The sequence below is a fragment of the Hemiscyllium ocellatum genome, chromosome 6 (genome assembly GCF_020745735.1).
Source record: "Hemiscyllium ocellatum isolate sHemOce1 chromosome 6, sHemOce1.pat.X.cur, whole genome shotgun sequence".
Taxonomy (NCBI): Eukaryota; Metazoa; Chordata; class Chondrichthyes; order Orectolobiformes; family Hemiscylliidae; genus Hemiscyllium; species Hemiscyllium ocellatum.
This window is the reverse complement of record NC_083406.1, coordinates 104,112,353-104,128,629: the sequence shown is the minus strand read 5'-3', so window position 1 is coordinate 104,128,629 and position 16,277 is coordinate 104,112,353. Positions and strand designations below refer to the sequence as shown.

At 41.8% G+C, this 16,277-nt stretch overlaps 1 protein-coding gene across 1 annotated transcript in view; it reads right to left on the bottom strand.

The window, feature by feature from the left end:
* Window positions 1-16,045, bottom strand: part of LOC132816966 (pyrimidine-specific ribonucleoside hydrolase RihA-like) — a 30,994-nt gene extending 14,949 nt beyond the window's left edge. Inside the window, exons 1-2 of the mRNA XM_060826992.1 lie at window positions 15,863-16,045; window positions 4,142-4,257 (exon numbers count right to left, since the gene is read on the bottom strand). Coding sequence (XP_060682975.1) covers window positions 4,142-4,257; window positions 15,863-16,045 — 299 coding nt within the window. The remainder of the gene's footprint in view (window positions 1-4,141; window positions 4,258-15,862) is intronic.
* Window positions 16,046-16,277: the final 232 nt, after the last annotated feature.

Genomic DNA, 16,277 nt, shown 5'->3' with positions numbered 1-16,277 from the left:
AATTGGCTATGCTAAATTGCCCGTAGTGTTAGGTAAGGGGTAATGTAGGGGTATGGGTGGGTTTCGCTTCGGCGGGTCGGTGTGGACTTGTTGGGCCGAAGGGCCTGTTTCCACACTGTAAGTCTAATCTAATCTAAAAAAAACATTAGTCTCCAATGGAAAGAACACTTCAAAGAACTCCTACATTGTGATATATTTGTTGATGAGGACATTCTTAAGGAAATCCCCCAACTCCCCATCTAAGATCATCTTGGACTCCCACCTAGTGTGGCAAAAGATGAAGTCACATTAAGAGTGGAAAAGTCATTACAGTAGGTGGGATTGTAGCAAAGATTTTCAAACATAGAAGGGCAGAGCTTAATCATTATCTCCACCAAGCGTTCCTGAAAATCTGGGGCAAAAGGGAAATCCTTGCTGATCTCAGGAACACTGCTATTACCACCAGCTTCAAGAAAGGAGACAAAGTGGACTGTGGGAACTATGAGGAATCTCCCTACTTCCACCTCTGGGAGGATTATTGCCCAAAATCTTCCTTGGTGCCTTCTGTGTGAAGTTTGTCTGTGTGAAAAGCCTTCCTGAAACTGTGGCTTCCAATCAAACCATGAAACTATGGGCATGATTTGCATTGTTTGGCAAAGCCAAGAGAAATGGCAGGAATATCAACTACTCTACATGGCCTACATCAATCTGAGGCTTTTGACTCCTCCACAATAAGATTTTGATGACGGTCTTCACTGAATATGACGTGACAGAATCATTTGAGACCGAGACAAGACGTCAAGCAGGGATGTGTCATTACCCCCACTCTTTACTTCAGCTTCATTGCCATTATTCTTCCTCATGTTAAGAGTAAGCTTCCCAGTGGTGTGGACAATGTTTACAGGATGGGCAGAAAGCTCTTCTACCTGATTGAAATCCAAGAAGAAAACAATACCAATATCATTTGTGGATCTTCAGTATGCAGATAACAATGTCAGCTCTGCTCTTTCAAAACAAAATTTTGAAACCTCCCTTAATGACTTCACAGAAACATATCAAAGAATTGGTCACAGCTTCATCTCAAGAAGACTCAAATCCTTTACCAAGTCACCAAGTCTGATCCACCTCTCCATGGAGAAATCTTCTCAAATATGGAACACTCCTCTTGTCTGGGAAGCTGCCTCTCATCAAAGGGTGACATTGGTGCAGAGATTCAACAGCATATCCTACCTGTTAGCACCACTTTCAATGCCTAAGGATCTCAGTGACAGCTGTGCTTATACCAAGATCTGATAGTCTTCCTTCCAGCTCTTCAATATGGCTTCAAAACCTGGACTACATGTAGACATCACCTCAAAACCCTTGAGACGCAGCATCAATACCGTTTAAGATGGATTCTGCACATCAGCTGGAAGGACAAACGTACCAACATCAGCATCCTTGAAGCAGCTAATAGCACTAGCATTGAGGCCATGATCATTCAAAACTAACTCTGCTCGGTCAGCCATGTGTTAAGGATCCCTGGGTTCTGTCAGCCAAAGTAAATATTCTTTGCCCGGCTAAAGCAAGGTGCTTGAACAAGAGAAGGTCAAAGGAAGCATTTCAAAGACTCCCTGAAGCCTTCCCTCAAGAAATACAACTCTTGGGAGACCCTATTCAGAAGAAACTAACTTGAAAGAAATTCCTACATGAAGGGATGCAATTCTTTGAGAACACCAGTTTACAAGAGAAAGTGTGGCAAAGGAACCAGAAAAAGTAAACCAATGATCTCTAGGCCAAGGATTACCTCAAACTTCCAGAAACATCTGGAAAATTTGCAGCAGGTCTGGCTTTGGATTTGGCTCACCATTCATGCAAGGTACAACAGAAGAGATGATTTGTGACATGGAATTTCCTAGTTGGATGATTGTATTCATTAGAAACTAATTGATGGCAATGACAATTGGTTGGTAATTTGCAAGGTGCTATCTAAGGATCTTTGGTGAATTTCTAGAGTGGATCTTTTAGATGGCACACACTACAGCTACTAAGCTTGGTGGAGGACAGAGTCACTGTGGATGCAATTCCTTATCAAGTAGCCTGCTTTTCTCTGGATGGTGTCAAGCTTCTTGAATGTTGTTGAAGCTGCCCTCATCTAAGTATTTGGGAAGTATTCCATCATACACCTGACTTGTGCCTTGTAGATGGTGGGCAGGCTTTGGGGAGTTAAGAAATGAGTTACTTGCCTTAATATTCCTAGCTTCTGATTTTTCTTTTAGTCACAAAATCTATATAGCTAGTCCAGTTCAACTTCAGGGTGAATGGTAACTCCCAGGAAAAGACCACTCCCTCCGTGATTCCCTCGTCAGGTCCACACCCCCCACCAACCCAACCTCCACTCCCGACACCGTCCCCTGCAACCACAAGAAATGCAAAACTTGCGCCCACACCTCCTCCCTTACTTCTCTCCAAGGCCCCAAGGGATCCTTCCATATCCGCCACAAATTCACCTGCACCTCCACACACATCATCTATTGCATCCGCTGCACCCGATGTGGCCTCCTCTATATTGGGGAGACAGGCCGCCTACTTGCAGAACGTTTCAGAGAACACCTCTGGGACACCCGGACCAACCAACCCAACCACCCCGTGGCTCAACACTGTAACTCCCCCTCCCACTCCACTAAGAACATGCAGGTCCTTGGACTCCTCCATCGCCAGACCATAACAACACAACGGTTGGAAGAAGAGCGCCTCATCTTCCGCCTGGGAACCCTCCAACCACAAGGGATGAACTCAGATTTCTCCAGTTTCCTCATTTCCCCTCCCCCCCACCTTGTCTCAGTCGAATCCCTCGAACTCAGCACCGCCTTCCTAAGCTGCAATCTTCTTCCTGACCTTTCTGCCCCCACCCCACTCTGGCCTATCATCCTCCCCATGACCTCCTTCCACCTATCACATCTCCATCGCCCCTCCCCCAAGTCCCTCCTCCCTACCTTTTATCTTAGCCTGCTGGACACACTTTCCTCATTCCTGATGAAGGGCTTATGCCCAAAACTTCGAATTTCCTGTTCCTTGGATGCTGCCTGACCTGCTGCACTTCTCCAGCAACACATTTTCAAATGTGGCTTTGATGTCAAGGAAAGTCACTCTCACCTCACTTTTGGAATTCAGCTCTTTTGTCCATGTTTGAACCATGACTGTAATGAGATCAGGAACTGAGTTGCTCTGGAGGAACCAAAACTAAGCATCAGCAAGTAGGTTACTGCTGAGCAGGTGTTGCTTGATTGCACTTTTGATGATACTATCCATCACTTTATTAATGATCGAGTGTAGACAAAGTGGCAGTTTTGGCTGGGTTTGATTTGTCCTGTTTTTTGTGCATATGAAATACCTGGTATCTTTTACAAGGTTGGATAGATACCAAGTTTGTACTTGTACTGGAACTGCTTGGCTAGGGGTGCAACAATTCAGGGTACAAGCGTTGCAGTATCCAATACCTCGCCATTTCTTGATATCACGTGATGTAAATGAATTGGCAGAAATCTAGTAACTGATCCTCTGTAGGAGGCTTCTGACAGAAGATTGCTTAAAAGACTTTAACCTTAACTTTTTTTAAACTGATGTGCTGTATTCTCCCATCACTGAGAATGGGAATATTTATGGAGCCTCCTTCTCTATTGAGTTGTTTAATTGTTTGCCACCATTCAAGGTGGAGCAGGACTGATGTGGTGTGTGAGTTAAATCTTTGGCAGGATTTCTTGGGGGATTGGTGGTGGAGATGAAGCTGAATATGAAATATTGTATGTTAATTTGATATTGAGAAACTATGCACTAAAGAGCTATCGACTTAGTTTTAAACAGTGATGAAAATCTAAATTTCTATTCTAGAAAATATCAGTTTGAGAGTTTCCCTCATGAATCATAAGAACAAATATGATAGGCTGCCAAGCCATGAAGACGAGAAAGCTATGAGTTTGATTCATGTTTATTCCTTCTAGCATCTGTCAGTTAGTCAAGCAATTTGTTTAGGGCAGTGGAGAAAATAAAACCCCAACCCACCACACATTATTATTAAAAATACATATAATGTCAATCAGAAAAAGACTGGGTTAGACATAACTAAAGACTGCAACCCATCCACTACAAAGTAGAATTGGTTGATCTAAATGAAGTAAATGGCATACCTTCCATATTTCCTCCCATGATATAGAGATATTTTAACTTTGATGGAAAGGTGGGATCCATTTTAAATGCCAGAGCAACATTAGTCATGGGTCCAGTTGCTACTAGAGAGACCTGTATAGTAACAAACAAATGGTTATCATAGCGACTGAAAGGTGGTAAAGTTAAAGATTGAACAATTGTAAAATATCAAATGCATTATTTTTATTACTTTGCCATTTAACACATGAAGATTAATTTTATATTCAGGTTTGTTTCAAATCCAGCTCGATCAAACTGAATGAAATGCAGAGGCTGCCACCTATCATGGTATTGCATAAACATATGGGCTATGGAATCCATGAGTTTTTTTTATGTATATAGGGCACGTTGGTGTCACTGGTTTGGGGAGCATTTATTCCCTGAACCTCATTGCCTTTGCAAAGGCGATGGTAAGCTGCCTTATCGAACTGCTGCAGTCAATTTGGTGTAATTACATTGAGAAAAGAGCACTGTTGGAGAGGGAATTTCTGGATTTTGATCCAGCATTTGTTACAACATAATATGTTTTCAAGTCAAAATGGTGAATGATTTGAAGGGGAACTTGCAAGTGTTGGTATTCTGATGGATCCACTGCCCTTGTCCCTTTAAGATGTTAGCGATCTTGGATTTGGAAGAAACAATATGAATTTCTGTGGTGCATCTTATAGATGCTGCTACTGATTAAATTCCCTACAGTATGGAAACAGGCCCTTCAGCCCAAAAAGTCCACACCGATCCTCTGAAGAGCAACCTACCCAGACCCATTCCCCTACCCAATCCCTGACTAATGTACTTAACATTATGAGCAATTTAGCCTGGCCAATTCACCTGACCTGCACATCTTTGGATTGTGGGAGGAAACCAGAGCACCCGGAGGAAACCCACACAGACACGGGGAGAATGTTCAAACTCCACACAGACAGTTACCCGAGGTGGGAATCAAACCCAGGTCGCTGGTGCTGTGAGGCAGCAGTGCTAACCACTGAGCCACCGTGCCACGTGTGTATTGACATGGAGGAAGTGAATGTTTGTGGATGTGGTGCCAATGAAGTCAACTTCTTTGTCCCAGATGATGCCAAGTTTCTTGAGTGTTGTAGGGGCTGCACTCATCCAGACGTGGGAAGTATTCAATCACATTCCTAACTTGTGCCTTGTGGATAGTGGGCAGGCTTTGGAGAGTCAGGAGGTGGGTTACTTGCTGCAGGATTCCTAGCCTCTGACCTGCTCTCATAGCCATTGTATTTATATGGTCAGTGTAGTTCAGTTTCTGGTCAATTGCAACCCCCAGAATATTGGTAGTGAGACATTCAGCATAGGTTCTGTCTAATTAGGAATTATTTTTGCTGGGATTTGTATCTCACAAATGTTATTTACTACTTGCAACTCCAAGCCTTGGTTTCATCCATGTCTTGCTACATTTGGACAAGAACTGCTTCAGTAACCAAGGAGTTGCAAATTGTGCTGAATATTTTCTACTTATCACTGAAGCTTATGATGGAGAGAAGGCCATTGCAGAAGCAATGGTTGGCCTAGAACGCTACCTTGAGAAACTCCAGTACAGAGACGTGCCTGGAGCTGAGATGACTGACTTCCAACAGCCACAACTATCTTCCTTTACACTATGTTCCATTTGAAATGCACAGTCAAGTGTGGCCTTGATGTCAAGGCTAGTCATTCTCACCTTCCCTCTATAGTTTAGCTCTTTTCTCAATGTATAAAGCAAGACAGTAATGAGGTCAAGACTTGAGTGGTCCTGGTAGAATGTAAACTAACGATCAGTAAGCCTTTGACACTTTGATCATTTTAATCATGGTCAAGAGTTAACTAGGTGATAATTGGCTGTGTTGACTGTGCAATTCAGGAGCACAGGTCTTCAGTACAATTGTCAAATGTTGTTAGGGCCATAGCTTTGAGGATCTCGTGCCTCCTATTGTTTCTTGATATCACATGAAGTGAATCAAATTGGCTTAAGTGTGGCATTTTTGACAGTGGAAGGCATAAGAGGAGGCTGGCATGGATCATCCATTTGGATTTATGGCTTAAGATTGTTGTAAATGCTTCAGCCCTATCTTTTGCACTGATGTGATAGCTCTGCAATCATTGAGGATAAGAAAATTTGTGTGGCCTCCTCATCCAATGACTGTTTAATTTCCATCACCAATTACAATTGGATGTGGCAGGACTGCAAAACTAAGATCTGTTCCATTGTTTGTAGAATCTTACCCATGTTGCTTATGCTGTTTTGCATACAGGTAATCCTGTGCTGTAGCTTCAAGAAGTTGATACCTTATTTTTAGGTTTGCATGATGCTGCTCCTGGCCTACTCTAAAAGAAAATATCTCCCACCAATCCTGCATATTTTTGTGAGGTAAGGATGCGATTGGACAGGCACAAGAAACCCTGATTACACCCATTGAAATTTTGACCATTAGAATCTAGTATAACATCCAATTCTGATTACTTAAACCCACCACTTCATTGTTCTTCCCTATCCCCTCCCAAGTGACATCTGCCTGACTTCTGCAGTCATTAACAAAGAACATAGAATAACACAACACAGCACAGTACAGGCCCTTTGGTCCTCAATGATGTGCTGGCCTTTTATCCTACTCTAAGATCTGACTATCCTACATACCCTTCATTGTACTATCTTCCATGTGCCTATCCAAGAAGTGATTAAATGTCTCTAATATATCTGACTCTACTACCACTTCTGACAGTGCATTCCATGCACCCACCACTCTCTATGTAAAGAACCTACCTCTGACATCTCCCTTAAACTTTTTTCCAATTACCTTAAAATTATGACCCTTGTAATAGACATTTCTGCCATGGGAAAAGGCTACTAGCTATCCATTCTATCTATGCCTCTCGACATCTTGTATGCCTCGATCAAGTCACCTCTCATCCTTCTTTGCTCCAATGAGAAATGTCCTAGATCCCTCAACTTTTCTTCAAAAGACATGCCCTCCAGTCCAGGCAGCATCCTGGTAAATCTCCTCTGCCACCTCTCTAAAGCTTCCAAATCTTTCCCAAAATGAGGTGACCAAAACTGAACAAAATATTCCAAATGTGGTCTAACCAGGGCTCTACAGAGCTGCAGCATAACCTTGCAGCTCTTAAACTCAATCCCCCTGCTAATGAAAGCCAATACACCTTCTTAACAACCCTATTAACTTGGGTGGCAACTTTGAAGATCTATGGACATGGACCCCAAGATCCCTCTATTCCTCCACACTGTCAAAAATCCTACCTTATACCCTATAATCTGCATTCAAATTTGTCCTTCCAAAGTGAATAACTTTACACTTTTCCAGGTTGAACTTCATCTGTCACTTATCACCCCAGTTCTGCCAATGTCCCGGTGTAGTCTATAACAGCCCTCCACACTATCTGCAACTCCACCAATCTTCATGTCAATGGCAAACTTATCAATCCATCCTTCCACTGCTTCATCCAATCCATTTATAAAAATCACAAACAGCAGAGATCCCAGAACCGATCCCTGTGGAACACACTGATCACCGAGCTCCAGGCTGAATACTTTCCATCTACCACGACCCTCTGTCTTCTATAGGCCAGCCAATTCTGTATCCGACTGCCAGATTTTTCTGTTTCCCATGCCTCCTTACTTTCTGAATGAGCCTACTGTCACAAAGCTAGTTCCTTTTTTCTTCCCTAAAAGCTGTTCCTTGACTCAAGGAGACTCTGTCCTTGATTTTGTTTTCAGAGGGGCAATTAACCGAGCTGGGCTCTAATCAGTCTGGTTTGGTACAGAGATGAAAAGGATTTTGAGAGGGCATTTGTTTATATGTAAACAGATGAGACTTCAGGCCAAAGTGGTCATGTTTTAGAAGTGACCTGTACAATAAAAGGGGAGTGGTCAGCTCTCTAGCTGAGCTGTGCAGTTATAGTTCAGTCTTGAACTGGGAAGTTCAACAGGGACCTGTGTGGAAACTTTCTCTCTTTTCTGCCCTTCAACGGTAAGAATGTGTTTTATTTATACTGGTTTTTAAAGTATATTCAGAATAACATAATTAAGTCTAGTTGGATAGGTTGAGTTCTGTAGGGGTTCTTTATTCCATTCTTTGTTTTTCATTGTGTAATTTTGTGAAGAAATTTTTGTCTGGTTTAAAATCTAAAAGTCAAGCTAGTTATCTTACTCTGGATAATTTTCACCGTATACTTACCGAAACCAATTACAAAGCTATAGTCTAGGGCTGCCTGCTTAAGAATGTTTTGAGTGGTCTGGCTTAGTCCATAACACTACCATGGAGAACCTGATCAAACCTTTTGTTAAAATCCACTCTGCCAAGAATCTTGCCTTTAACCCTGTATTCTACATTCAAATTCAACCTTCAAAAATGAATGATGCCATACCAATCCAGGTTGAACTCCATCTGCCTCTTATCAGCCCAGTTCTGCATCCTGTCAATGTCCTGTTGCACCCTATGACAGACCTCCACAATCCACAACTCCACCAACCATCACGTCATTGGCAAACTTACTAACCCACCCTTTCACTATCTCAGCCAAGTCATTTATAAAATCACAAAGAGCAGAGGTTCCAGAACCGATCCCTGTGGAACAACACTGGTCACCGAGCCCCAGGCTGAATACTTTCCATCTTCTACCACCTTCTGTCTTCTATAGGCCTGCCAATTCTATACCCAGACTGCCAGATATCTCTGTATCCCATCTCTCCTTGCTTTCTGAATGAGCTCCCATGCGGAACCTTATCAAACGTCTTGCTAAAATCCACGTAGACCACATCCACTGCACTACCTTCATCTATGTGTTTTGTCACATCCTCAAAGAATTCAATAAGGTTTGTGAGGTATGACCTGCCCCTTACAAAGCCATGCTGTCTCTAATCAAACTATGGTTTTCCAAGTAATTATAAATCCTGTCTCTCGAATCCTCTCCAATACTTTGCTCACCACTGACGTAAACTTGAATGATCTGTAATTCCCAGAGTTATCCCTATTCCCTCTCTTGAACAAGGGAGTGACATTTACCAGCCTTCAAACACCTGGCACACCTCCAGTGGACAGTGAGGTTGCAAAGATCATGGCCAAAGGTGCAGCAATCTCTTCCCTCACTTCCTGTAGTAACCTAGGTTATATCCTGTCTAGCCCAGGGGATTTATCTAGCCTTAGTTTTTTAAACTTTTCAGCACATCCTCCTTCCTAACATCAACCTGTTCTAGCATATCAGTCCATTTCACACTGTGCTCACAAATGTCAAAGTCCTTCTCAGTAGCAAATACTGAAGCAAAGTATTCATTAAGCACTTCCCTTACTTCCTCTGATTTCAGGCGCAAGTTCCATCCACTATCCCTGATCAGCCCTACCCTCACTCAGGTCTTCCTCTTATCCCTCACATAAGTGTAGAACACCTTAGGGTTTTCCTTAATTCTACCCACTAAAGCTTTTTCATGCCACTTCTAGCTCTCCTAAGTCCATTTTTCAATTCCTTCCTGGCTACCTTGTAACCCTCAAAAGCCCTGTCTGATCCTTGCCTCCTCAACCTTAAGTAAGCATCCTTCTTCCTCTTGACTAGATGTTCCCCATGTATTGTCACCCAAGGTTCTTTCAACGTACCATCCCTTCCTGCCTCAGCGGGACAAACCTGGCCAACACTATCAGTAAGTGCTTCCTAAACAACCTCTACACTTCTGTCGTGCATTTCCTTGAGAACATCTGTTCCAAATTTAGGCACTCCAGTTCCTGTCTAAAAGCATTGTAATCCCCCCTCCCCCAATTAAATATTTTCCCATACCATCTGCTCTTATCCCTCTCCATGAGTATACTAAAGTTCAGAGAGTTGTGATCATTATCGCCGAAATGCTATCCCACTGAGAGATCTGACACCTGGCATGGTTCGTTGCCAAACACTAAATCCAATATGGCTTCCCCTCTATTCGGCCTTTCAACATGTTGCATCAGGAACCCTTCCTGAACACGCCTGGCAAAAACTGCTCCATCCAAACTATTTGAACTAAGTAGGTACCAATAAGTATTAGGGAAATTAAAGTCACCCATGACAACTATCCCGTTACTTTTGTAACTTTCCAAAATCTGCCTTCTAATCTGCTCCTGTGTGTCTCTGTTGCTACTGGGGGACCTGTAGAAAACTCTCGGCAGAATGACTCCTTTCCAGTTTCTGACTTCTACACACATTAACTCTGTTGATAAACCCTCCTCAAGGATTTCCCATTCTGCAGCTATGATACTATCCTGGGTATTTTGAAACCATTGTATTTTGTATGCATTTACAAAATAGGACAAAGACGAATATAACACAGGAACAGGCCCTTTGGCTGTCCAAATCTGTGCCGACTCATGCTGCCTTTCCATACTAAAACTATCTTCACTAACAGGATCCGTGTTTTTCTATTCCCTTCCTATTCATGAATTCATCCAGGTCCTCCTTGAATGCTGCTGTTGTGCCTGCTTCCACCACCTCCTCTGGCAGGGCATTCCAGACACTCTATACTCTTCGTGTGAAAAACGTGCCTCACACATCTCTTTTACACTTCCCCTTCCACACCTTGAACCTGTGTCCCTATTAATTGATCCTTCCAACCTGGAAAAAAGTCTTATACCTTCCACCCTATCCGTGCCATTCACAATCTTATAAACTCCTGTCAGGTCATACCTCAACATCCAGCATTCCAGTGAAAACAAATCCAGTCTATTCAACATTTCTTCAGAGCTAAAAAACACCATACCAGGCAAATCGTGGTAAACCTTTCTGTACCCTCTCCAAAACATCAATATCCTTCTGGTAGTGTGGTGATCAAAATCAACGTAAAATGCCAAATGTGGCCTAACTAAAGTTCTACAAAGCTGTAGCACAACTGGCCTATCCTTGATTTGGAGATGCCAGTGTTGGACTGGGGTGTACAAAATTAAAAATAACACAACACATGGTTACAGTCCAACAGGTTTAATTAGAAGCACTAGCTTTCGGAGCACCGCTCCTTCATCAGGTGGTTGTGGAGTATAAGATTGTAAGACACAGAAGTCTCTCATCTGTTAGAATGACCATGTTAATTTCACTTCTTTCACAAAACTTTTCTAAAAGTTACATTCTCAAGTCACTTAACAAGTTCTCAAGACATTTAACAAGCAATCAAGGTATTTTTCAATGAATAATTTCAGGTATATCACACTGTAAATCTTTGCTATAAATTCTATGTCTTACAATCGTGTACTCCACCACCCCCGATGAAGGACCAGCACTTCGAAAGCTTGTGCTTCCAATTAAACCTGTTGGACTATAATCTGGTGTTGTGTGATTTTTAACTTTGCCTATCCTTATATACTCAACTCCCCTTCCAATGAAGGTAAGCATACCATGGACTCTTTTTATGACATTATCTTATCTGTGTTGCCACTGTGGAACTGCACACCCAGATCACTGCATATCAATGCTCCAAAAGGGTCTGCCATTCACTGTACAATTTCCACCTGTATTTGGCCTTCCAAAATGCATCACCACACATTTGTCCGGATTAAACTCCATCTGCCATTTTTCTGACCATGCCTCCAAATGATCAATTGTTGTGTCCTCTGATAACCCTCCTCACTATCTGCAACTCCATCAATCTTTGTGTCATCTGCAATTTTACTAATTAGACTAGACACTTTTTCCTCCAAATCATTTATGTAGACCACAAACAGCAGAGGTCCCAACACTGATCCCTGTGGAACACCACTAGTCACGACCCTCACTACACTCAGTCTCCTATGACTAAGCCAATTCTGTATCCAGGTTGCCAGCTCACACTTGATACCATGTGACTTCACCTTTTGTACCAGTCTGCCATGAGGGACCTTGTCAAAGACTTTACTGAAGTTCGTGTAGACTACATCAATCGCTTTTCCCTCATCGATTGCCTTTGTCACCTCCTCAAAAAATTTGATCAAGTTAGTGAGGCATGACTTCCCCTGCAAAGACTATGCTGCCTAACGCTAATATGTCCATTTGGTTCTAAATGCGTATAGATCTTATCCCTGAGAATCTCTTCTAATACTTTCCCTACCAATGTGAGGCTCACAAGCCTGTAATTTCCTGGATTATTCCTGCTACCCTTAAACATTGGGACAACAGTGGTTATTCTCCAGTCCTCTTGGATATCAGCTGTGGCTAAAGAAGATACAAAGGTGTCTGTCAATGTTCCAGCAACTTTTGTTTTGTTACTTTGTTACAGTTGTGAACCATGACTAATTACTGACTTAAATACTTAAAAAGAAAGCAGAGCAATTTTTCCTTTATACTGAACCTTTAATTCTGCATGTCTGATCAGACAAAACGGCACACATTTAAAACTAAAATACTGCTTTGTAACTGGGGCTCCTTTTAAAGGGTCAAATCTTAAAGGTAGTTGAAAATTAGAAATAAACTTAATAGCTTATAAATATCTAGAAATAAAGTAGATATTATTCAACAGCTGTTCCACTATGTAGGAAATTTAAATAGGCAATTAACTATGATCAGAAGTCAGGACTGCATTAGATTGGACCAATAAATTTACCCTTGTATGACAGTAAATGTGGGAGTCCTTGGGGATAGAAGCTCTGGACCAAATTGGTTTTATGCCAAAAGTTACAGGCTAGATGAATGGAACATTGCAAGCCAAACAATACTTTCCTCTGTCTGCATATTGCCTCATCCTCCTCTGTAAGTGGAGCATAATCCAAGGAACATGTAGCCTGGGTATTTTACCCTAAAGAGCCATGGTGAAACAATGAGTATATGGCTGTTTGGCTGTTCTCAACTCACATCCATAATAGGAACCAGTGATAAGATGTACAACTGGCAGAATTTACATTTACAGATCCTACCCAAGTCAAAGACACTACCGTATGGAAACAGGCCCTCTGGTTTATAAGACTATAAGACATAGGAGTGGAAGTAAGGCTATTTGGCCCATCGAGTCCACTTTTCTATTTAATCATGGCTGATGGGCATTTCAACTCCACTTATCCGCACTCTCCCTGTATCCCTTAATTCCTTGCGAGATCAAGAACGTATCAATCTCTGCCTTGAAGATATTTAACATCCTGGCCTCCACTGCACTCCATGGCAATGAATTCCACAGGCCCACCACTCTGGCTGAAGACATATCTCCTCATTTCCGTTCTAAATTGACTCCTTATAATTCTAAGGCTGTGCCCACGGGTCCTAGTTTCCCCGCCTAATGGAAACAACTTCCCAGCGTCTACCCTTTCTCAGTTATCCATTATCTTGTAAGTTTCTATTAGGTCTCCCTTCAATCTTCTGAACTCTAATGAATACAAGCTCAGGATCCTCAGCCATTCATCGTATGTTAGACTTACCATTCCAGGGATCAACTATGTGAAACTCCACTAGACATCCTCCAGTGCCAATATGTCCTTCCTGAGGTGTGGGGCCCAAAATTGTACACAGTATTCCAAATGAGGCCTAACTAGAGCTTTATAAAGCTTTATTTGGGGTGGCACAGTGGCTCAGTGGTTAGCACTGCTGCCTCACAGCACCAGGATCCCAGGTTCAATTCCAGCCTTGGCTGACTGTGCACATTCTCCCCGTGTCTGCATGGGTTTCCTCCGGGTACTCTGGTTTCCTCCCACAGTCCAAAGATCTGCAGGTCAGGTGAATTGGCTGTGCTAAATTGCCCGTAGTGTTAGGTGCATTTGTCAGAGGGAAATGGGACTGAATGGGTTACTGTACGGAGAGTTGGTATGGACTTGTTGGGCTGAAGGGCCTGTTTCCACACTGTAGGGAATCTAATCTAAAGTCTCAGAAGCACATTGCTTCTTTTATATTCCAATCCTCTTGAGATAAATGACAACATTATATTCGCTTTCTTAATCACAGACTCAACCTGCAAGTTAACCTTTACAGAATCCTGGACTAGCACTCCTAGATCCCTTTGTACTTTGGCTTTATGAATTTTCTCACCGTTTAGAAAATAGACCATGCCTGTATTCTTCTTTCCAAGGTGCAAGACCTTGCATTTGCTCACATTGAATTTCATCAGCCATTTCAGGACCACTCTCCTACACTGTTTAAATCTTTCTGCAGCCTCCCCCACTCCTCAGTACTACCTGCCTGCCCACCTAACTTCATATCATTGGCAAACTTCGCCAGAATGCCCCCAGTCCCTTCATTCAGATCATTAATATATAAAGTGAACAGCTGCAGCCCAACATGGAACATCACATGTCACCAGCTGCCATTCCGAAAAAGAACCTTTTATCCCAGCTCTCTGCCTTCTGTCAGACAGCTAATCCTTAATCCATGCCAGTAGCTCACCTCGAACTCTATGACCCCTCACCTTAGTCAGCAACCTCCCATGAAGCACCTTATCAAACGTCTTTTGGAAGTCTGGATAGATAACATCAACTGGGTGTCCCCGATCTAACCTACTCGTTACCTCTTCAAAGAATTCTAACAGGTTTGTCAGGCACGACCTCCCCTTACTAAATCAATGCTGACTTGTTCTAATCCAAGCCTGCACTTTCAAGAATTTAGAAATTTAATTGCTAGTGATGGATTCTAGAATTTTACCAACAACCAAAATTAGGCTAATCGGCCTATAATTTTCCATCTTTTGTCTTGATCATTTCTTGAACAAGGGGGTTACAAAAGCAAATTTCCAATCATCTGGGACTTTCCCTAACTCCAGTGACTTTTGGAAGATCACAACCAATGCCTCCACTATTTCCTCAGCCACCTCCCTCAGAACTCTGGGGTATAGCCCATCGAGGCCAGGAGATTTATCAATTTTTAGACCTTTTAGCCTTTCTCTTTTGTGATGGCTACCATACTCAACTCTGACCCCAACTCTCCTTAATTGTTTGGATATTACTTGGTCCAGCAAGTCTACACTGGCTCCAAAGAGTAACCCATCAGACCATTCTCCTACCCTATTACCCTACATTTTCCCCTAACCTACACATCCCTAAATGCCATAGGCAATTTAGCATGGCCAATTCACCTGTGAATGTTATCAAGACTAATTTGGAATTCTAAATGATTGAATAGTCACCATATGGTTTTTGCCAATTATAAAGACTGCTCAAATCACTGTTAATGTAACAAAAACTGTAATAATGTATTTACACCTAAAAGGTTAATTACTTCATAACACTATTATGCCTACTGTTGCACTGTTTTACAAACAAATATCATTGCAGAGAAAAGAGACAAGCCATCAAAGTTTTATGTTTTGAATTCATCAGCACTGAAGTAAGAAAGTCAAATTTCTCTGCCAATCATCGGTCTTATCAGTTTGGCTTATAATGTGGCTTACTTAGACTTGTTAATAGTTACATATATTTGTATACTAGGATCTGACTGCTAAAAACAGAAAGAACACGTCCAGGCATTGCACTTTTTTAGAATTAAACGCATGAGGGATCTTAGTTAACTAGCATTCTCTATGGCAACATCTCAACTATGCAGAATCAACTTGCCTAATAGTCAATACTATTTTCTCATGCAGTATTAATAATTTCTTGCATTTAAATTTGGCATTTTTGTATCTGACCTGATGGGTGCAAAATGAAAAGCTTTGGCAGCATGCCTCTTTTTTCAGCAATATTCAAATTCAGTACAACTAAGCTTCAATTATCATTCTTGTAGATGTACAACATTTGTTCTGCATGTGGTATAAAAATATGAAAACATTGATTTGATCATGTACCTCTGTCTGCCGGCAAACTTTTAGCACTCTAAGTACATTTTTGCATACATTTTCAATGTTCGTGTTTCCATGAGTACATGTTATACCCAGGATGTGCACATTAGGAGCTGCAAAAGCCATTTTCATTGCTTGGGCATCATCCACCCCACAGTCAACATCTAAGAGCAATAGCTTTTTTACCATCTTAAAACCTGTGGTCCAAAAAAAAAGGAGTAAGATTGAGTTTAAAGCAATATATATACCTATAGGTCTCTGACGTTTGTTATAATACTTTAGTAACCTTACTGACTGTGTGTATGATGTTGTGAGAGAATAGATGGTGTAATGAATAATCATTAATTCATCATAAACCACAAAAATTCTGACTGGCATATGAATATAAGGCCGATGTTATAGTTTTACATTACTTGTTCCC